Here is a 22,479-nt window from a genome sequence, read left to right on the forward strand (position 1 = left end):
AGCTGAGGTCAGAACTGACTTCCATATCTGGGCTCTATCCATTAGGCAACACCACTCTGCTATTTCCACCCAGAACTCTGTGGCTCTAATTTCATCTACCGGGCTGTAATTTATTTTTATTATTATTTTAACATCTTTCTCCCCTGCTAGATGGAAAGCTCCTCTAGGGCAGAGATCGTTTTAGCCCTCTCTGGTGAATTGTATTGCTCAGTAGTTGACTGGAAGCTCTTTTAGGGCAGGGATCATGTCTCCTGACCAGTGGGAAAGGAAGCGGTGGATTCTGGGGTGCGCTAATGTTGACAACTACACCTGTGGCTAAAACCACCGTGAAACCACTCAAAGGGGCTGAGAGCGTTTGAATCGCTGGAGTTCAAGGAGGAAAAATCCATCCAGTCTGTCAGACTTGAGTTAGGAAAGGGTTCAGAGCTGATTCAGATCTAGTCTCGACAATCGAGTCCTGGCAGAGTGAGAGAAAGCACCGAGAACAACTTGTTCTCGTCGCCTCGAGTTTCCCACTGAAATCCGAGCAGGAACCGGCAGCTTCTTCCCGCCGGGAATGTTTTCCAGGGAGTTTCAGGGACAAGGGCCTCTTCGTTGAGCTAAAAATATTCTAAGGCTCCTTTAGAGCAGGGATCTTATCTGCTAGCTAAGGTATCCTCTCTCCAGTGCTCAGTACAGTGCTCTATACTAAGCGCTTGGGAGGGGACAGTAGAGTTAGCAGACACAGTCCCTGCCTTCAAGGAGCTTATGGTCTACCTTGCACAGAGCACTCTACCTAGCACTTAGGAGAAGAGAGTAACCTTAGCAGGCATCATCCCTGCCCTCCAAGAACTGAGCGACTACTGTGTGCAGAGCACTGTACTCAGCGGTTGGAGGACTACAATAGAGTCAGTAGACATGACCCCTGCCCTCAAGAAGCTTACAGTTAATTGAGGAAAACTCTTCGCCTGCAAAGTAGACTCTAAGCTCATGGCGGGTGGGGAATGTGTCTGTTCATTGTTACAATTGTCCTCTCCCAAGCGCTTATTACAGCGCTCTGCACGCAGTAAGCGCTCAGTAAATACGATCGACCAACTGGTCTCAGTTGACTACCGGAACTTTCCGAGAGTAAATCCAGTCTCGAAATCAGTGTAGCCGAATTCAACCGCACGTGTGATCTGTAGAGGAGAAAATCGGAGCAGCTGCTGTAATGAGCACGCGAGAGCCTTTTTAAATAAATATTTTAATTCTATTATTGGCATTTACAGGTAGGAAGCATACGTTATGTTACAGTTTTATCAAAATGTGAAAAATAGGAATGTTACATAAGTAACAAATGTACAAAAGTGGTTTTCTTACCTTCCCTGATTGTAAGAAAACTATTCACTGTAGGAAAATATCGATATCAAAAACACCGTTTAGGTACAAAAAAAAAAAAAGAAGGAAGAAAGAAAGTTTCCAGAGTTTCACCCGGTACAGAGGACCTTCAACTTAAGCAGGAAAAACAAGGGTTTGATGAATTTCTACTTTACATCATCTAAAAAAAATTGACTATCCCAGAGTGAAAAACTGCGGTAGAAGGGAATTGAAGTGTCATTCGATCGCTTTTGAGACATCAGAAACTGCCCGGCTTGGCTGCAATTTGATTTTTTTTTTTTTACAATAAATAATTCTGGGGAGGTGTCCGTCCGGAAACGGGATGCGGCCGTCCTTGGAGGGGAAGAGCTCCACGTCAGAGCTCTCTCTGGGCCCCAAGAAATTGCACCCCGAAAGTCTGCGTGTCTCATCTCGTTGTCCCCAGTGAATTTCCCCCAGTGGGCCCACACCGAGATGCCCACGTGGACAGTGTGTCGTTCCTTTCGGTTAACGTCTGAGAGGCGGTGGATTTTGGGAAGTTTGGGGGGGCGTCGTTATTCCTGCGTTATCCTTTCATTTGTTGCCCAGGTGGGCTTTGCCCCTGCTCAGGAGCACATGGAATCCTTGTGGTCGTAAGCCCCTCAGATTCTGAGGAGGTGAACACGTCCTTTCTCTCCACTCGTCAAAGGGAGGAAAAAAGGGAAATGGTCAAGCGTCCGACGGGCTTCGTGGGGAGATTATAATTATGGGATTCACTGAGCACTCACCTTGTGTCGGACACTATTCTAAGCCCTGGAACAGATACAGGTCGATTAGTTCAGCCCTGGTCCCGGTCCCATAGGAGGGAGAATGGTGATCGAATCCCCATTTTCCAGATAAGGAAATCAAAGCCCGGGAAAGAGTATAACCGGGCTGAGGTCATGCAGCAGTAAGTGGCGGAGCCGGGATTTGGACCCCAGATCCACCGACACGCAGGCCCGGGCCCTTTCTTTTAGGCCAAATCGCCGTTTTTCCAGACGAGGTAACTGAGGCACAGAAATGTGAAGTGTCTGGCCCGAGAGACTGCCAAGCGGTAGAAGTGGGATTCGAACATGGGTCCCTCTTTCCCCTTCGCATTCCCGCCAGGCTGCGCCGCTCCTCATCCAATGTGAGGAGGCCTCGATCGGCGAGGCGACAGATGCCGTTGGGGCAAATTCGTTTGGAAGAGCAGAGGGAAGGGCGTCGGTGCGAAGGCCTCGCTGGCATCCATGTTGGCACTACCGTACCAGAAGAGACCCCGATCCACCGCCGGCTGAGGGGAAGACCTTCGCCTCAGGCCCGCCCGTGACCCCGGGTGGAGGCGGGGCCGGTCACACGTACTGTTCTGCCTCCCTGTCCTCAGGGGGGGGCCCGCCCCCCACCCGCCTCACCACCCTCGGCCGCGGAGGCCCTCTCGGGTAGGGAGGCCAAGTCCCGGAAGACATCCGTGTAGTGTCCGAACCCCGGCCCCCAGTTGAGCAGGCCTTCCCAATTGAAGAGCGCGCCCGGCCTGGGGCCCTGTCCCGCCTCGGCCCCGAGCCCGGGGGCCCCTTCCGCCCTCCGGCCGGGGTATCGGCGGGGCCTGGCCCGGGCCGAGGAGAGGCCCTCGTCATCGGCGTCGGACTCGTCCACCTGGCTCAGCTTGGGGGTGCGCGAGGAGAAGGCGGGAGGCGGCCGGTCGCGCTCGTACTCCATCTCGGAGCAGGTGAATGACTCGTGGGAGTCGCTGTCGGACGAGGACTCGGGGGCCGGGAGCCCGTCGGCCGGGTTCCGGGTCCGGGACGGGGGCGGGCGGCCGCCCCCATCGGAAGAGGAGGAGGAGCGGCCGTGGTCGGCGCTGCAGATGCTGGGGTTGCGGGGGCGGGGGGCGTTGAGGCGCTCCACCTCCTCTACCGAGAGCCCCACGGGGGGCGGTGGCGGGGCCGGTTCTGGGGCTGGGGGGCCGGCGGGCTGGCGCGGGCGGCTGCCCGGCCTGGACCCGTGGACGGTCCCGGCCTGCGGGCTCCGGCTCCGGCGGCTCAGCCGGGTGGCGTAGGGGAAGAGGCCCGGCGAGGTGGGGTCGCCGGGGGGGTCCGGCGAGCCGCAGTCCCTCAGGGGCAGGTGGAGCTCCCGGGCCGGGCTGCTGCGGTAGAAAGTGGAGGCCTTGGTGAAGGGGGCCGGGCTGAGGCGAGCCGGCGAGGGGCGCGGGGCCTGGCACGACAGGGGCAGCGGGGACTGGCGGGCGAAACCCAGGGGGCTGTGCCTCTGGGAGGGGAATTTGGGCCCGTGGGCGCGGAAGCGGTGGTAGTGCTGGACCACGTCGGCGTCGGACGGGGCGATGCTGCTGGCGTTGTCGATGTCATAGTGCTCCGGCTCGGGCCCCCCAGGCGGCGAGGGTGGAGGGGCCGGGGGTGCCAACGGGGCGCTGGGCACGGCCCGCCGCTGCCCGCCGCCGGGGGCCAGGTCGCTCTCATCGTAGATAAGGTAGAGGTTCTCGCGCTCGATGATATCCGGCTTGGGGTTGCCCTCGGGCTGCTTGCGCACCGTCAGGTCATCCGGGAAGGAAGCCCCCCGGTCCGGCGGGTCGAAGGCCACGTTCTCGCTCCCCTTCTTCCTCTTCTTCTTCTTCTTCGTCGTCGTCTGGGCGTCCGCCCGGCCCTGGCCGTCCCGACATTGGTGGGCCAGGATGAGGGCCAGGACCACGAGGGCCAGGAGGGCCGCCCCACCGCCCACGGCGGCCGGGATGGTCCACAGCGGCAGAGAGGGCTCGCCCGCGGGACTCGCGCCCACGTCCGGCTCACAGACGGGCTCGGGACCCCCCAGGCGGCACCTGGTGCCCGGGGGGCAGGGAGCGCCCCGACAGGAGACCGGCACGTCACACGTGGGCCCGGCGTGGGTGGGCGGGCAGAGGCAGGTGAAGCCCGGGGGCGAGGAGGTGGGCTCGCAGGAGCCCCCGTGGCGGCACGGTCGGGGGGCGCAGGCCCCCGGTGGGAGGCACAGGAAGGAGTGCCAACGGTCCACGCAGAGCAGGTCCGGTGGGCACGGGCTCGAGGCACACACGGGTGGCCCACGGCACCCCAGCTTCACCGACGGGTCGGAGGGCGACGGGGAGGACAGGCCGGGCCGGGCCTCCAGAGGGAGGTTCTCTCCGCCGTACACCACGGACGCGATGCACCCCGAAAATCCTGCAGCAGAGAGACCGGACGGGGCGGGAACTGTGAGGAGATCACCCGGCCCAGCCCCCCCAATGCCACGTGCCCCCCCAATCTCAGCAATTGCTGATTGTGGACAGATAAGAGGTCTACAGGGGAAGCGGCATGGCGTAGTGGATGCAGCCCGTATCTGGGAGTCAAAATGTTCAAATCCCGGTTCTGCCACCTGTCTACTGTGTGACCCTGGGCAAGTCACTTCACTTCTCTAGGCTTCCCTTACCTCATCTATCAAATGGGGATTGAGACTGTGTCATGGGACAGGGACTGTGTCCAACCCGATTTGCTTGTGTCCACCCCGTGCTTAGTACAGCACCCGGCACATGGCACATAGTAAACACTTAACAAATATCATAATTATCATTATTATCATTACCAACTCTGTTGGACTGTTTCCTCTCAAGTGCTTAGTACATACATACAGGAGGTGCTCAGTAAATACCACTGTTTCCTCTCAAGTGCTTAGAGACCATCTAGAAATGCTCAGAGACTGTGACCCATCGTGGGACAGGGACTGTGTCCAACCTGATTTGCTTGTGTCAACCTCGTGCTTAGTACAGCTCCTGGCACATAGTAAATGCTTAACAAATACCATAATTATCATTATTATTATTACCAACTCTGTTGGACTGTTTCCTCTCAAGTGCTTAGTACATACTTACAGGAAGTGCTCAGTAAATATCATTGATAGACTGTGAGCTCCTTGATGGCAGGGAAAGTGTCTACCAACTCTATAGTATCGGACTCTCCCAAGCGCTTAGTACAGCGCTCCTGCACACAGGAAGCACTCAAGAAATACCATTGATTGATTGTAGACTGTCAGTTCATTGAGGGTATGGAATGTGTCTACCAACTCTATTGTACTGGACTTTCCCAAGTGCTCACTACAGTGCTCTGCACTCAGTAAGCATTCAGTACATACCATTGATTAAATTGATAGTCAACAACAATACCAGTAACAATAATAATGATAATAATAGCAGTTTGGATTCACCGTCCTGTCTGAGATGCAGAAAAGAAGGGCACTGGAAATCTATTGCAGTGGCATATTTAGAATGGAAAATCTTCTCCGAGTAATCGATCGACGACAAGGGTATTTACTGAGCGCTTACTGTGTGCGGAGCCCTGGACTGAGCGCTTAGTAAGGGCAGGGATCATATTCACCAACTCTGTCTTATTGTACTTTCCCTAAATGCTCAGTCCAATGCCCCGCATGGTAAGCACTCAATAAACTCCGACTGACTGAAAACGTGGCTCATTTTACTGTAAATATTGGCTTTCCTCGTGGTCTTCTTGAGAGTTGGATGGCAACTTGAAGCCTCACTTGTACTTTCCAACTGCTTAGTACAGTGCTCTGCGCACGGTAAGTGCTCAAAAAATACGATTGAACAAATGAATGAATGAATGAATGAATGGCCAAACCTTTGAGGATGAATTTAACAGGGACCAAAGGGAGAAGATGGAGCAAATAATCATAATAATGAGCATTATTAGGTGTGAATCCTGTCTTGGCTCAGGTGACTGGATGGAGACCAATGAAAGAGGACGAGGCAAGTAAACGAAATAATAATTGCTAAGCGCTTATTATGTGCCAGGTACTGTACTAAGCACTAGGGTAGAGACAAACTAATTAAGTTGGACACAGTCCCCGTCCCCCATGGGGCTCCTAGCCTTCATCCCCATTTTACAGATGAGGGAACCAAGGCCCAGAGAAGGGCCGCAGATGGGAAAGGGTTCTTGGCATTTGGGGCGGTTTCTAACGCAACGGGACCACGGTACCTGCAGCTTGGCGGAGACTGAGGGGATGTTCCGGCCGCGGGGGTCTCAGGCAGGCGGGGGCAGGGGTGGGGATGGGTGGGGGGCAGGAAAGGAAGACAGAGAAGATGCAGAGACAGAGACAGAGTCACAGGACAATGATCATAGACGGAGACCCACACTCACCTAGAGATGTGCAACACAACTCACCCACCATGGGGACACAATATCAACACGACTAAAGCACACACACACATACACACACCGTGGAGGTGCAGTATTGTGGACAGGGATCGTGCCTCTCAACTCCATTGGATTGTGCTTTCCCAAGTGCTTAGTACAGTGCTCTGCACACAGTAAATGCTAAATAGATATTAGTGATTGAATGAATGAACGATACGATACTCACCTCTTAGATACATACACACACACACACACACCACAGAGACCCAATCTACACACCCTTCAGGCAAACACACACACACACACACAAACTGAGGAGACAATATTTGCAGCACTCAGATATACACATATAGCCACACCCCGGAGACCCACTCTACCCATCACTCGGGCTCAAAAACATACTCATGCATGCACACACACGCACACACACAGACACACAATTCCCATAATCTATACTGCTTAGTCACATACATATACGTGCACATCCGCACTCATAAACACAAATACCGTGGAGATACACAATCGACAAACCACTCAGGCACACTAACCCACTGTGGCGACACAGTCTACCCGACACTCAGGTACAGCTATACATATACACACACACACACATAATCTCTACATCACACAGGTACACAGACACCGCAAAGACACACAATCTCACCCCATCTCAAGCCCGTAGAAATTAGATCATCAGCTCTTCGGGGGCTGAGATGGTGCCCACCTCTTCCCCTGCCGTCCCCTCCCGAGTTCTCGCCGCCCAGTGCTTCGCACACAGTAGGCGCTCAGTTGAGACCTCTGAATGACTGGCTTCCTTTACCTGCTGTGGTGGTCCGGAAGTCTGGCCCGGGTGGGATGCCCCCGAGGGAGAGGGTGAGGACCTCCAGCCCACCGAAATCCTGGGTGGGGTGATAGATGAGCCGGGAAGACGACCCGTCCACGGAGAGGATGGTGAGGGAGGAGTTCTTCTCCAGCCGCATGGAATGCCACTGGCCATCCGCTACATCCACTTCCGGGATGTTCCGCTCCACTTTCCCAGCGATCCCAGCGTCAGAGGTGAAGTGAACTTTGCCGTTCTTTATCTGCGGGTGGATAAGAAACCTCGTTGTGGGCAGGAAATACGTCTGTTTATCGTTCTATCGTACTCTCCCAATCGCTTAGTACGGTGCTCTGCATGCACTAAGCTCTCAATACGTACGATTGAAAGGCTGGAACTGTAAGCTTGTCTTTTAGACTATCAGCTTGTTGTGAGCAGGGAATGTGGCTGTTTATCGTTCTGTTGTCCTCTCCCAAGCCCTCAGTACAGTGTTTTGCAAATGGTAAGCACTCAGTAAATACAATTGAATGAATAATAATGGTATTTGTTAAGCGCTTACTATGTGCCAAGCGCTGTTCTGAGCACTGTGGTAGATGCAAAGTAGGTTGGACACAGTCCCTGTCCCACATGGGGCTAACAGTCTTAATCCCCATTTGACAGATGAGGGAACTGAAGCCCAGAGAAGTGAAGTGATTTGCCCAGGGTTACACAGCAGACATGTGGTGGAGCTGGAATTAGAACCCAGGTCCTTCTGACTCCCGGGGCCAGCCATTCACCACTAGGCCACACTACAGTTACGCGCGGGGGATCGAAACAGGGCTGATTCATGAGATGAGGAGCAGTGTGGTCTAGTGGCTAGAGCCCGGGCTTGGGAGTGAGAAGGATGTGAGTTCTCATTCTGGCTCCGCCTCTTGTCTGCTGGGTGATCTTGGGCAAGTCACGTCACTTCTCTGGGCCTCAGTTACCCTCATCTGCAAAATGGGAATTCATTCCCTGGTCTCCCTCCTACTTAGATTTTCAACCCCATGTGGGACTGTGACTGTGTCTGACCTGATTAGCTTGTATCTACCCCAGCACTTAGAACAGTGCTTGACACATAATAAGTGCCTAAAAATACCATATCATCATTATTGCTGTTAACATTATTATTAGGCAGTAGGGGACATTATTGAAATTGAACATTCTGGCCCCAGAGTGGAGGGCTGAAGGAGGGCAGGGAAACCTCATTTGGTTTGGTCAGTTAAACTTCCAATTGAACAGAGCTTGCCTGGGCCATAATTCAGATAATCACTGCTTTACTCTAATTCTATGGCCAAGACTTCTTAGGGGATTTTCCAAGACCCAATGAAGTCAACACGTGATTGAATCTTGAAAATGAGAAGGGAAAAACTTATTCCTTCTCACAGATTGCATTTACTCTTTCCAACTACTGGTGTGCTGGTCAGGATGTGGAGGGATATTTCTCCTCAGTGTGTTCTAATCTTCAACAGAGAAGTGGTAGTATTAATAGTAGTAGCAGTATCAATCAATCAATCAATCATATTTATTGAGCACTTACTGTGTGCAGAGCACTGTACTAAGTGCTTGGGAAGTACAAGTTGGCAACATATAGACAGTCCCTACCCAACAGTGGGCTCACAGTCTAGAAGGGGGAGACAGAGAACAAAACCAAGCATATTAACAAAATAAAATAGAATAGATATGTACAAGTAAAATAAATAAATAAATAAATAGAGTAATAAATATGTAGCAGTAGCATATAAGCAGTAGTAGTATTAAGAGTAGTAGCAGTAGTAGTGATAGTAGTCGTATAAATAGTATTTGATAGGAATAGTTCTGGAAGCAGTAGTAATAGCAGAAATAGTATTCATTCAATCGTATTTATTGAGCACTTACTGTGGGCAGAGCACTGTACTAAGTGCTTGAGAAGTACAATTCAGCAATCAGTAGAGACAGTCCCTGCCCACAACGGGCTCACAGTCTAGAACGGGGGAGACAGACCTCAAAACAAGTAAATAGGAATATTACTAGTAGTAGTAATAGTAATACTAGTAGTAGTAGTCATTAGTAAGCATAACATTAATTCTAATAATAGTATTAGTAGTATAGTGAAACTGGTGGTAGTAATAGTAGTAGTAGTAATAGTGTGGCTCAGTGGAAAGAGCATGGGCTTGGGAGTTAGAGGTCATGGGTTCAAATCCCGGCTCCGCCAACTGTCAGCTGTGTTACCTTGGGCAAATCACTTAGCTTCTCTGTGCCTCAGTTACCTCATCTGTAAAGTGGGGATTAAGACTGTGAGCCCCATGTGGGACAACCTGATCACCTTGTATCCTCCCCAATGCTTAGAACAGTGCTTTGCACACAGTAAGTGCTTAACAAATGCCATCATTATTACTAATAGTACTTGTTAAGCGATTAATGTTTGCAGAACACTCCCAGGGGCTTCACAATCTAAAACCTAGAAGAGTTGAAGCTGTTCCAAAAAGAAATAACACATTATTTTCCCTAGCAAAATGAGGCTGAAGAAATTAGCACAGAGGCTTTAGGAAATTCAAAGTTAAGTTGTTGTTGGTTTTCTTTTCTCCCTTCAAAGGTCATTGAGTTGGAGCTGTCAATCAGTTAATAGCATTTATCACACACCTAGTGCATGCAGAGCACTGTCTAAACTCTTCCCACCCCCCCCCCCCCGGTATTTGTTAAGCTCTTTCTATGGACCAGGCACTGTACTAAGCGCTGGGGTAGATACAAGCAAATCACATTGGACACAGTCCATGTCCCAAATGGGGCTCCCCATCAATAATCTCCATTTTACAGATGAGGTAACTGAGCACACAGGAAGCGAAGTGACTTGCCCAAGGTCGCACAGTCTTAGACTGTGAGCCCCAAGTGGGACAAGAGCTGTGTCTGACCTAATGAACTTGTACTTTCAACTTGTATTTGTAATTTTGAACTTCTACCTATCCCAGAGATTAGAACAGTGTTTGACCCATAGTAAGCACTTAACAGATACAAAAATACATGCGTAAGACTGAACGTTCACTGCATAAGACTTTTCCCAACCATCAGCAGGAGGTTTATTTGTTTTTTTGGTGATTTATTACAGCCCAGAAATATCACAGAAAAAACTATCGCCAGCCTTGGCCCATGCCAGTATGCAATCATGTGGAGAATGGAAAATATTCCAGAGACAAAAATGGGGCATGACATTCTGATTTTTCCACAGGGAAGAAAGAATGTCACCTTTGGTTCCTCCCAGTGCTTGGCAGTTTGGGGCAGTGTGGCCCAGTAGAAAGAGCACGGGCTTGGGAGTCAGAGGTCATGGGTTCTAATCCCAGCTCCAACACTTGTCAGCTGTGTGACTTTGAGCAAGTCACTTCAGTTCTCTGTGCCTCAGTTCCCTCATCTGTAAAATGGGGATTAAGACTGTGAGCCCCACGTGGGACAACCTGATTACCTTGTATCCCCCCCAGCGCTTAGAACAGTTCTTGACACATAGTAAGTGCTTAACAAATACTATCATTATTATTATTATTATAACTGGAGAGAAGACTGCTTCTATTAAACCTGACATTTCATTGCTAAGGAGACTTCTGTCCTCTGTGACTTTGGCCAAGTCACTTCACTTCTCTGGGACTCAGTTACCTCATCTGTAAAATGGGGATCGTGACCGTGAGCCCCACGTGGGAGAGGGACTGTGTCCAACCTGATTTGCTTTTGTCCTCCTCAGCACTTGGTACAATGCCTGGCACATAGTAAGCACTTAACAAATACCACAGTTATTATTACTGAACAAAAAGCGGTTTGATAGTCCTTGCTTTTTTGAAGAAAGTGTTTCAGGGAAGACGACTAAACTTAGGAGGATCCTGGGAAAGAGGGAGCAGGTGGCGAATGGGGTGCTAATTTTCTGATTTTCTCCTGGTGCCAGAATTCAAACAATCCATCCCCCCGGCCCTCCTAAACCAGAGTTTCATCTCGATTCCAGCAACAAAGGCCAACTGGGCTGGAAGAATGAGGATTTAACTTTGCAAGCCCCCCCTCAAGGTCCCTCACAGAAACCTGAGTCGGCTCAGCCCGAGACCCCCGGTGGACCATAGGCTGGGGAGAACCTTCCCCAACAGAAAAAATTTTAGAGATAAAGGGACCCCAGATTTCCCGCTGAAAGTCTCGCCAATAAAGAGATTTGCCAGGGGAGCTGCTGAATTAATTTAGAGTTTCAGAAAAGCAGCCAAACTTCTCTGGGGATAAATAAGGCACTCCCACACGGCTAACGTATTCAAAAAAATCTCCCCAGTTAGAGAGGCCAAAAATCTAATCTAGTGACGTACCCAGAATGTGTTTGAGGAGCTTTTTTTTTTTTATCATCCCTTAACAGTCAGAAGGAGAGATATTGTGGAGGGGGAAGGACATCAACCATTCCTTTCTCATTCTGTTATCAATAACGGGAAGCAGCGGGGCTTAATGGAAAGAGCACGGGCCTTGGAGTCAGATGACCTGGGGTCTAATCCCATCTGTGCCATTTGCTTGCTGTGTGACCTTCAGCAAGTCACTTCACTTCTCTGGGCATCAGTTTCCTCAACTGTAAAATGGGAATTCAAATCCTGTTCTCCCTCCTATTTAGACTGTGAGCCCCACGAGGGAGAGGAATTGTGTCTGAACTGATAAACTTGAATCAACGCCAGCACTTAGAACAGTGCTTCATTCAGTCATTGGGTGCTTAATATGTGCAAAGCACTATACTAAACGCTTGGGAGAGTACAGTATAACAATCAAGACACATTCCCTGCCCCAAATGAGCTTACAGTGCTTGACATATAGTAAGCGCTTAACAAAAACCATTAAAAAAAGGTATAAATCATTTGGACAGGGATTTTTTTTCTTGTACTGGCTCTACCCAAATGCAAAGAAATGGAACTGCTGACAAAATCCCAAACAGTGGCTGTGCTCTGGATGATGAGCAAGGCTACGTATGTTGCTTGCACCTCATCGTCGTCCTAGGTCTGAAGGGAGACAGAAATGTTTAGAGACCTAAGCTGGGCTGGGAATTAACTTTGCTGGAAAAGTCTCGAGGGCAATTAAGATGAATGGAATTGGCCCCATGCCCAGAATTGGCCCAACTTTTAAATTCTTCCTAAAGAAAGGAGCAGAAATCGTGGGCACCACGATTAAGACGTCCACGCCCCCGGTGGTCGAATTGAATTGATGATAACAATAATACTAATAATATTAGTGCTATTTGTTAAGCTCTTACTCTGTGCCAGGCACCGTAGTAAGCGCTGGGGTAGATACAAGGTAATTGGGTTGGACACAGTCCCTGCCCCACATTGGGCTCGCTGCCTTAATCCCCATATTCCAGATGAGGGAACTGAGGCCCAGAGAAGCGAAGAGAGTTGCCCAAGTTCACACAGAAGGCAAGTGGCGGAGGCGAGATTAGAACCCACGTCTTTCTGACTCGCAGATCCGGAGCCTATCTTACCTTCACGGTGGTGTAATTGCTGTTCTCTTGGATGTGGACGAGGACTCCATTCTCATTTCTCGTTCGGAATTTGATCTCAAGGCTGCTCTCTGCTCCCAGGTCCAAAATGACGTTCCCGATGCTCTGTCTTAATAAATACTCTCGTTTCTTATACTGGCCGATGTGGTAGTCCAAGCGGCCTCCACCTTCGAGGGATAATGCGGTGTCGGGGGTCATAGCTACAGAGGAAGCAAAGGTGTAAGATCTGAGCACTTGTCTTTACCAAGCCTTACCACCACCACAGCAAAAAGAAGAGTTTGGAAAAAAATGACCCCGTCGGGGTTGGATAACATAAAGCCATTGCCCCGCCGACCAGATGATGGGAGATATTTTTTTCCCAGTTGCTCACCCTTAATGAACTGATGAGAGTGATCACTAAATGGGGGTAATAATGATAATAATAATAATGGTATTTTTTAGGCGCTTACTGTGTATCAAGCACTGTTCTAAGCGCTAGGGTAGATATTGGACACAGTTCCTGTTCTACAAAGCGTTCACAGTCTTAATCCCCATTTGACGGATGAGGGAGCTGAAGGACAGAGAAGTGAAGTGGGCTCGGGAGGCAGAGGAGCTGGGTTCTACTGCCAGCTCTGTCAGTTGTCTGCTGTGTGGCCTTGGACAAGTCACTTCACTTCTCTGGGTCACAGTTTGCTCATCTGCATAATGGGGATGCCATACCTGCTCTCCCTCCTCCTTAGTCTTTGAGTCCCCTATGAGAACTGATCATCTTGTATCTTGCGCATTTAGGTCTGTGACCCTTGAGCATTTGCTATTCTCCCCACCCTCAACCCCATAGCATTTATGAACCTATCTTTAAATGATTTATTTATACGAAACTGCCTCCCCCTCTGGACTGTGAACTCATTCGTTCATCCATTCATTTAGTCGTACCTATTGAGCACTCATGGTGAGAAGAACACCGTACTAAGTGCTAGGGAGAGGATAAAAGAACAATAAACAAAAACATTCCCTGCCCACAATGAGCATTGTAGATAGGTAAAGTATCTCACTACTCTCCCAAGCGCTTAGTCCAGTGCTCTGCACATAGTAAGTGCTCAATAAATACCATTCATTCATTCAATCGCATATGTTGAGCGCTTACTGTGTGCAGAGCACTGTTCTAAGCACTTGGAAAGGACGATTCAGCAACAGAGACAAACCCTACCCAGCAATGGGCTCACAGTCTAGAAGGGGGAGACAGACAACAAAACAAAACACGTGGACAGGATCAATTGATTCATTACCCCATCACTCAGAACAGTGCTCGACACATAGTAAGCGCTTAATACATACCACAGTTATTAATTTTTGTTCTCTGCAACTTTCCCCATCCGTAAAATGAGGATTCAGTTCAGTCCTCTTCTCCTTCCCCTTTAGGCTCTGTACCTCCATGTGGGTTAGGGACTGTGTCCGGCCTGATTATTTCGCATCTCTTCAAGTGCTTAGTACAGTGCTTGGCACATAGTCTTGGGTTCTGATTTCAGCTCTGCCACTTGTCGGCCGCATGACCTTGGGCAAGTCACTTTACTTCTCTGCACCTCAGTTACCTCATCTCTAAAATGGAGATTGAGACTGTGAGCCCTACGTTGGACGGGGACTGTGTCCAACCTGATTTGCTTGTTATCTACTCCAGCGCTTAGTACAGTGCCTGGCACATAGTAAGAGCTTAACAAATACCATAATTATTGTTATTATTATTATTATAGTGAGCTCTTAACAAATACCTCAGTTGTTATTGTGGTCCAACTTTACACCAATCGCTTCCAACTCAGAGAGGCCCCAACTTGTTTCTGCTTTTTACTCGTGAAAAAAATATTTTTACTGGAGTCACCATTTGTGTTGGAGGTGCTGCTTATAATCAGTCAATCAATCAATCGTATTTATTGAGAGCTTACTGTGTGCAGAGCACTGTACTAAGCACTTGGGAAGTACAAGTTGGCAACATATAGAGACAGTCCCTACCCAACAGTGGGCTCACAGTCTAGAAGGGGGAGACAGAGAACAAAACCAAACATACTAACAAAATAAAATAAATAGAATAGATAGGTACAGGTAAAATAAATAGAGTAATAAATATGTACAAACATATATACATATATACAGGTGCTGTGGGGAAGGGAAGGAGGTAAAATGAGGGGGATGGAGAGGGAGATGAGGGGGAGAGGAAGGAAGGGGCTCAGTCTGGGAAGGCCTCCTGGAAGAGGTGAGTTCTCAGTAGGGCCTTGAAGGGAGGAAGAGAGCTAGCTTGGCGGATGGGCAGAGGGAGGGCATTCCGGGCCCGGGGGATGACGTGGGCTGGGGGTCGATGGCGCAACAGGCGAGAACGAAGCACGGTGAGGAGATTAGCGGCAGTGGAGCGGAGGGTACAGGGTGGGCTGGAGAAGGAGAGAAGGGAGGTGAGGTAGGAGGGGGCGAGGTGATGGACAGCCTGGAAGCCCAGGGTGAGGAGTTTCTGCCTGATGCGCAGATTGATTGGTAGCCACTGGAGATTTTTGAGGAGGGGAGTAACATGCCCAGAGCGTTTCTGGATGAAGAACAATCCGGGCAGCAACATGACGTATGGATTGAAGTGGGGAGAGACATGAGGATGGGCAGGGGCAGACGGTCAGGGCCAGGGTGGCAGAGGGGCAGGGGCAGACAGTCAGGGCCAGGGAGGCAGAGGCAGTGGAAGTGGGTCAGGGCCAGGGAGGCAGGGGCATTGGAAGAGGGTCAGGGCCAGGGAGGCAGAGGCAGGGGAAGAGGGTCAGGGCCAGGGAGGCAGAGGCATTGGAAGAGGGGCAGGGCCAGGGAGGCAGGGGCAGTCGGTCAGGGCCGGGGAGGCAGGGGCAGGGAAACAGGGTCAGGGCCAGGGAGGCAGAGGCAGGGGAAGAGGGTCAGGGCCAGGGAGGCAGGGGAAGATGGTCAGGGCTGGGGAGGCAGGGGCAGGGGCAGATGGTCAGGGCCAGGGAGGCAGGGGCAGACGGTCAGGGCCAGGGAGGCAGGGGCAGGGGAAGAGGGTCAGGGCCAGGGAGGCAGGGGCAGGGGAAGAGGGTCAGGGCCGGGGAGGCAGAGGCAGGGGCAGATGGTCAGGGTCAGGGCCAGGGAGGCAGACGCAGGGGCAGACGGTCAGGGCCAGGGACGCAGACGCAGGGGCAGATGGTCAGGGTCAGGGCCAGGGAGGCAGACGCAGGGGCAGACGGTCAGGGCCAGGGAGGCAGACGCAGGGGCAGACGGTCAGGGCCAGGCAGGCAGACGCAGGGGCAGACGGTCAGGGCCAGGGAGGCAGACGCAGGGGCAGACGGTCAGGGCCAGGGAGGCAGACGCAGGCGCAGACGGTCAGGGCCAGGGAGGCAGACGCAGAGGCAGACGGTCAGGGCCAGGGAGGCAGGGGCAGGGGCAGACGGCCAGGGCCAGGGAGGCAGGGGCAGGGGAAGACCGTCAGGGCCAGGGAGGCAGAGGCAGGGGCAGACTGTCAGGGCCAGGGAGGCAGGGGCAGGGGCAGACCGTCAGGGCCAGGGAGGCAGGGGCAGGGGAAGGCGGTCAGGGCCAGGGAGGCAGGGGCAGGGGCAGACGGCCAGGGCCAGGGAGGCAGGGGCAGGGGAAGACCGTCAGGGCCAGGGAGGCAGAGGCAGGGGCAGACTGTCAGGGCCAGGGAGGCAGGGGCAGGGGCAGACCGTCAGGGCCAGGGAGGCAGGGGCAGGGGAAGGCGGTCAGGGCCAGGGAGGCAGGGGCAGGGGAAGACGGTCAGGGCCAGGGAGGCAGGGGCAGGGGAAGGCGGTCAGGGCCAGGGAGGCAGGGGCAGGGGAAGGCGGTCAGGGCCAGGGAGGCAGGGGCAGGGGAAGACGGTCAGGGCCAGGGAGGCAGAGGCATTGGAAGACGGTCAGGGCCAGGGAGGCAGAGGCATTGGAAGACGGTCAGGGCCAGGGAGGCAGAGGCAGGGGAAGACGGTCAGGGCCAGGGAGGCAGGGGCAGGGGAAGAGGGTCAGGGCCGGGGAGGCAGAGGCAGGGGAATAGGGTCAGGGTCGGGGAGGCAGAGGCAGGGGAAGACGGTCAGGGCCAGGGAGGCAGGGGAAGAGGGTCAGGGCCAGGGAGGCAGGGGCAGGGGCAGACAATCAGGGCCAGAGAGGCAGGGGCAGGGGCAGACGGTCAGGGCCAGGGAGGCAGGGGCAGACGCAGACGGTCACAACCAGGGAGGCAGGGGCAGGGGAAGACGGTCAGGGCCAGGGAGGCAGGGGCAGGGGAAGACGGTCAGGGCCAGGGAGGCAGAGGCATTGGAAGACGGTCAGGGCCAGGGAGGCAGAGGCAGGGGAAGACGGTCAGGGCCAGGGAGGCAGGGGCAGGGGAAGAGGGTCAGGGCCGGGGAGGCAGAGGCAGGGGAATAGGGTCAGGGTCGGGGAGGCAGAGGCAGGGGAAGACGGTCAGGGCCAGGGAGGCAGGGGAAGAGGGTCAGGGCCAGGGAGGCAGGGGCAGGGGCAGACAATCAGGGCCAGAGAGGCAGGGGCAGGGGCAGACGGTCAGGGCCAGGGAGGCAGGGGCAGACGCAGACGGTCACGACCAGGGAGGCAGGGGCAGGGGAAGACGGTCAGGGCCAGGGAGGCAGGGGCAGGGGAAGACGGTCAGGGCCAGGGAGGCAGAGGCATTGGAAGACGGTCAGGGCCAGGGAGGCAGAGGCAGGGGAAGACGGTCAGGGCCAGGGAGGCAGGGGCAGGGGAAGAGGGTCAGGGCCGGGGAGGCAGAGGCAGGGGAATAGGGTCAGGGTCGGGGAGGCAGAGGCAGGGGCAAACGGTCAGGGCCAGGGAGGCAGGGGCAGACGGTCAGGGCCAGGGAGGCAGGGGCAGGGGCAGACAATCAGGGCCAGAGAGGCAGGGGCAGGGGCAGACGGTCAGGGCCAGGGAGGCAGGGGCAGACGCAGACGGTCACGACCAGGGAGGCAGGGGCAGGGGAAGACGGTCAGGGCCAGGGAGGCAGGGGCAGGGGAAGACGGTCAGGGCCAGGGAGGCAGAGGCATTGGAAGACGGTCAGGGCCAGGGAGGCAGAGGCAGGGGAAGACGGTCAGGGCCAGGGAGGCAGGGGCAGGGGAAGAGGGTCAGGGCCGGGGAGGCAGAGGCAGGGGAATAGGGTCAGGGTAGGGGAGGCAGAGGCAGGGGAAGACGGTCAGGGCCAGGGAGGCAGGGGAAGAGGGTCAGGGCCAGGGAGGCAGGGGCAGGGGCAGACAATCAGGGCCAGAGAGGCAGGGGCAGGGGCAGACGGTCAGGGCCAGGGAGGCAGGGGCAGACGCAGACGGTCACGACCAGGGAGGCAGGGGCAGGGGAAGACGGTCAGGGCCAGGGAGGCAGGGGCAGGGGAAGACGGTCAGGGCCAGGGAGGCAGAGGCATTGGAAGACGGTCAGGGCCAGGGAGGCAGAGGCAGGGGAAGACGGTCAGGGCCAGGGAGGCAGGGGCAGGGGAAGAGGGTCAGGGCCGGGGAGGCAGAGGCAGGGGAATAGGGTCAGGGTCGGGGAGGCAGAGGCAGGGGAAGACGGTCAGGGCCAGGGAGGCAGGGGCAGACGGTCAGGGCCAGGGAGGCAGGGGCAGGGGCAGACAATCAGGGCCAGAGAGGCAGGGGCAGGGGCAGACGGTCAGGGCCAGGGAGGCAGGGGCAAACGCAGACGGTCACGACCAGGGAGGCAGGGGCAGGGGAAGACGGTCAGGGCCAGGGAGGCAGGGGCAGGGGAAGACGGTCAGGGCCAGGGAGGCAGGGGTAGGGGAAGACCGTCAGGGCCAGGGAGGCAGGGGCAGGGGCAGACAGTCAGGGCCAGGGAGGCAGGGGCAGGGGCAGACGGTCACGACCAGGGAGGCAGGGGAAGATGGTCAGGGCCAGGGAGGCAGGGGCAGGGGAAGACGGTCAGGGCCAGGGAGGCAGACACAGGGGAAGAGGGTCAGGGCCAGGGAAACAGGGGCAAGGGAACAGGGTCAGGGCCAGGGAGGCAGACGCAGGGGAAGAGGGTCAGGGCCAGGGAGGCAGACGCAGGGGAAGAGGGTCAGGGCCAGGGAGGCAGAGGCAGGGGAAGAGGTCAGGGCCAGGGAGGCAGGTGCAAGGGAACAGGGCCAGGGAGGCAGGGGCAGGGTAAGAAGGTCAGGGCCAGGGTGGCAGGGGCAGGGGAAGACGGTCAGGGCCAGGGAGGCAGGGGAAGAGGGTCAGGGCCAGGGAGGCAGGGGAAGAGGGTCAGGGCCAGGGAGGCAGGGGCAGGGGCAGACGGTCAGGGGCAGGGGCAGATGGTCAGGGCCAGGGAGGCAGGGGCGGGGGAAGAGCGTCCGGGCCAGGGAGGCAGGGGCAGGGACAGAGGGTCAGGGCCGGGGAGGCAGGGGCAGGGGAAGACGGTCAGGGCCAGGGAGGCAGGGGAAGAGGGTCAGGGCCAGGGAGGCAGGGGCAGGGGCAGACAATCAGGGCCAGAGAGGCAGGGGCAGGGGCAGACGGTCAGGGCCAGGGAGGCAGGGGCAGACGCAGACGGTCACGACCAGGGAGGCAGGGGCAGGGGAAGACGGTCAGGGCCAGGGAGGCAGGGGCAGGGGAAGACGGTCAGGGCCAGGGAGGCAGGGGCAGGGGAAGACGGTCAGGGCCAGGGAGGCAGGGGTAGGGGAAGACCGTCAGGGCCAGGGAGGCAGGGGCAGGGGCAGACAGTCAGGGCCAGGGAGGCAGGGGCAGGGGCAGACGGTCACGACCAGGGAGGCAGGGGCAGGGGAAGATGGTCAGGGCCAGGGAGGCAGGGGCAGGGGAAGACGGTCAGGGCCAGAGAGGCAGGGGAAGAGGGTCAGGGCCAGGGAGGCAGGGGCAGGGGCAGACAGTCAGGGCCAGGGAGGCAGACACAGGGGAAGAGGGTCAGGGCCAGGGAAACAGGGGCAAGGGAACAGGGTCAGGGCCAGGGAGGCAGACGCAGGGGAAGAGGGTCAGGGCCAGGGAGGCAGGGGCAAGGGAACAGGGTCAGGGCCAGGGAGGCAGAGGCAGGGGAAGAGGTCAGGGCCAGGGAGGCAGGGGCAAGGGAACAGGGCCAGGGAGGCAGGGGCAGGGGAAGAAGGTCAGGGCCAGGGTGGCAGGGGCAGGGGAAGACGGTCAGGGCCAGGGAGGCAGGGGCAGGGGAAGACGGTCAGGGCCAGGGAGGCAGGGGCAGGGGAAGAGGGTCAGGGCCAGGGAGGCAGGGGCAAGGGAACAGGGTCAGGGCCAGGGAGGCAGAGGCAGGGGAAGAGGTCAGGGCCAGGGAGGCAGGGGCAAGGGAACAGGGCCAGGGAGGCAGGGGCAGGGGAAGAAGGTCAGGGCCAGGGTGGCAGGGGCAGGGGAAGACGGTCAGGGCCAGGGAGGCAGGGGCAGGGGAAGACGGTCAGGGCCAGGGAGGCAGGGGCAGGGGAAGAGGGTCAGGGCCAGGGAGGCAGGGGCAGGGGCAGACAGTCAGGGCCAGGGAGGCAGACACAGGGGAAGAGGGTCAGGGCCAGGGAAACAGGGGCAAGGGAACAGGGTCAGGGCCAGGGAGGCAGACGCAGGGGAAGAGGGTCAGGGCCAGGGAGGCAGGGGCAAGGGAACAGGGTCAGGGCCAGGGAGGCAGAGGCAGGGAAAGAGGGACAGGGCCAGGGAGGCAGGGGCAAGGGAACAGGGCCAGGGAGGCAGGGGCAGTGGAAGAACGTCAGGGCCAGGGTGGCAGGGGCAGGGGAAGACGGTCAGGGCCAGGGAGGCAGGGGCAGGGGAAGAGGGTCAGGGCCAGGGAGGCAGGGGAAGAGGGTCAGGGCCAGGGAGGCAGGGGCAGGGGCAGACGGTCAGAGGCAGGGGCAGGGGAAGAGCGTCCGGGCCAGGGAGGCAGGGGCAGGGACAGAGGGTCAGGGCCAGGGAGGCAGGGGCAGACGGTCAGGGCCAGGGAGGCAGGGGCGGGGGCAGACGGTCAGGGCCAGACACTAGAAGAGGGATTTGGGTGCAGATTTATTAGCCTTTCAAACTCCCAAGTTGTACGCCTGGTTTGATTCTCACCCATGGTGAAACTTCAGATACCTGTCCCTAGTTATTCAAACTTGTGAAGGCGAATGAGAAGGAAGGGGATGATCTGAGATCACGGGGATTATGGAAGTGTGACATCTAAATAAAACTGAGTGTGAAATAGATTTGGGAAGCGGGACATGTGTTTTGAAGCATAGAGGGCTTTGGGGAATTCAGTGACTCATGAACATCCCAGATAAATGTTCTAGTGGCTAGTAAAGGTGTGGTCGTGTAATGGTTTTTGAATTTAACTGATTATTCAGAAGAGAATTCATCTCCCCCGGCATTCTGTCGAACGCTTGACTTGGTGGCGGTTTACCCTTGAATTCATCCGGGTGTTTTCAGCCCCAATTCAGCCTGAAAAAATCCTGATTTTGTGAGTTAATGATGGTATTTGTTATGGATTTACTATGTGCCAGGCACTGAGAAAAGTACTGGGGTAATCGATCGATGGTATTTATTGAATGCTTCCCTTTTGCAGAGCACTGTGCTAAGCGCTTGGGAGAGTGTGATCCAGGGGAGTTGGTAGACACATTCCCTGCCCACAGTGAGCTTACAGTCAAGAGGGGCTTGGAATAGAGCTCAGGCCTGGTAGTCAGAAGGACCTGTGTTCTAATTCGGGCTCTGCCATATGTCTGCTGTTTGACCTGGGGCATGTCACTTACCTTCTCTGAGCCTCAATTTCCTTATTTGTAAAATGGGGATTAAGAGTGTGAGCCACATGTGGGTCAAGGACCATGACAATCTGATTAACTTATATCCACCCTAGTGCTTAGTGCTTGCACATAGCAGGTGCTTAAGGAGTACCATAATTATTATTATTAAAATATCACCTATAATTTGTGGCTATCTATAGACATTAAGGTCACATTTTTGGAGATTTGATCCCTGCTCTCCTCCCTGTTAAAATGCAATCCCTGTTTGGAACAGACTGTGATCTTCCTGTATCCAACCCAGCAATCAATCAATCAGTCGATCAATCAATCGTATTTATTGAGTGCTTACTGTGTGCAGATCACTGTACTAAGCACTTGGGAAGTACAAGTTGGCAACATATAGGGACAGTCCCTACCCAATAGTGGGCTCACCAGCACTGAGTACAGTGCTTGGCACATAATAATAATAATAATGATGGCATTTGTTAAATGCTTACTATGTGCAAAACACTGTTCTAAGCACTGGGGAGGTTACAGGGTGATCAGGTTGTACCACAGGGGGCTCACAGCCTTAATCCCCATTTTACAGATGAGGTAACTGAGGCACATAGAAGTTAAGTAACTTGCCCAAAGTCACACAGCTGACAATTGGTGAAGCCGGGGTTAGAACCCGTGACCTCTGACTCCAAAGCCTGTGCTCTTTCCATTGGACCACTCTGCTTCTCTAAGGATAACTAGCGAACTCGATATTCAAATGTGAGAAATGTCTCTCACTGTCAAATCAAACGCAGAAATGACTTTGTGACACAGCTGCCTATTTTGGCCATCTGGATTGAGTCATTTTCCATTTGACCTTGTTTCTGGGCTAAGGGGAAGCAGCATGGCCTAGCAGATTGCACCCTGCCCTGGGAGTCAGGAAGACCCAAATTCTAATCCTGGCTCTGCCACCTGTCTGCTGTGTGACTTGGGAAAGTCACCTGACTTCTCTGAGCCTCTGTAAAATGGGGAAGAAGACTGTAAGCCCCACGTGGGAAAGG

At 54.7% G+C, this 22,479-nt stretch overlaps 1 protein-coding gene across 1 annotated transcript in view; it reads right to left on the minus strand.

The window, feature by feature from the left end:
* Window positions 1–1,239: 1,239 nt before the first annotated feature.
* FAT4 (FAT atypical cadherin 4) overlaps window positions 1,240–22,479 on the minus strand; it is a 153,067-nt gene continuing 131,827 nt past the window's right edge. Inside the window, 4 exon segments of the mRNA XM_038748420.1 lie at window positions 1,240–2,723; window positions 2,725–4,517; window positions 7,300–7,561; window positions 12,770–12,987. Coding sequence (XP_038604348.1) covers window positions 2,685–2,723; window positions 2,725–4,517; window positions 7,300–7,561; window positions 12,770–12,987 — 2,312 coding nt within the window. The 3' untranslated portion in view covers window positions 1,240–2,684.

The sequence above is a fragment of the Tachyglossus aculeatus genome, chromosome 6, assembly GCF_015852505.1.
Source record: "Tachyglossus aculeatus isolate mTacAcu1 chromosome 6, mTacAcu1.pri, whole genome shotgun sequence".
NCBI lineage: Eukaryota > Metazoa > Chordata > Mammalia > Monotremata > Tachyglossidae > Tachyglossus > Tachyglossus aculeatus.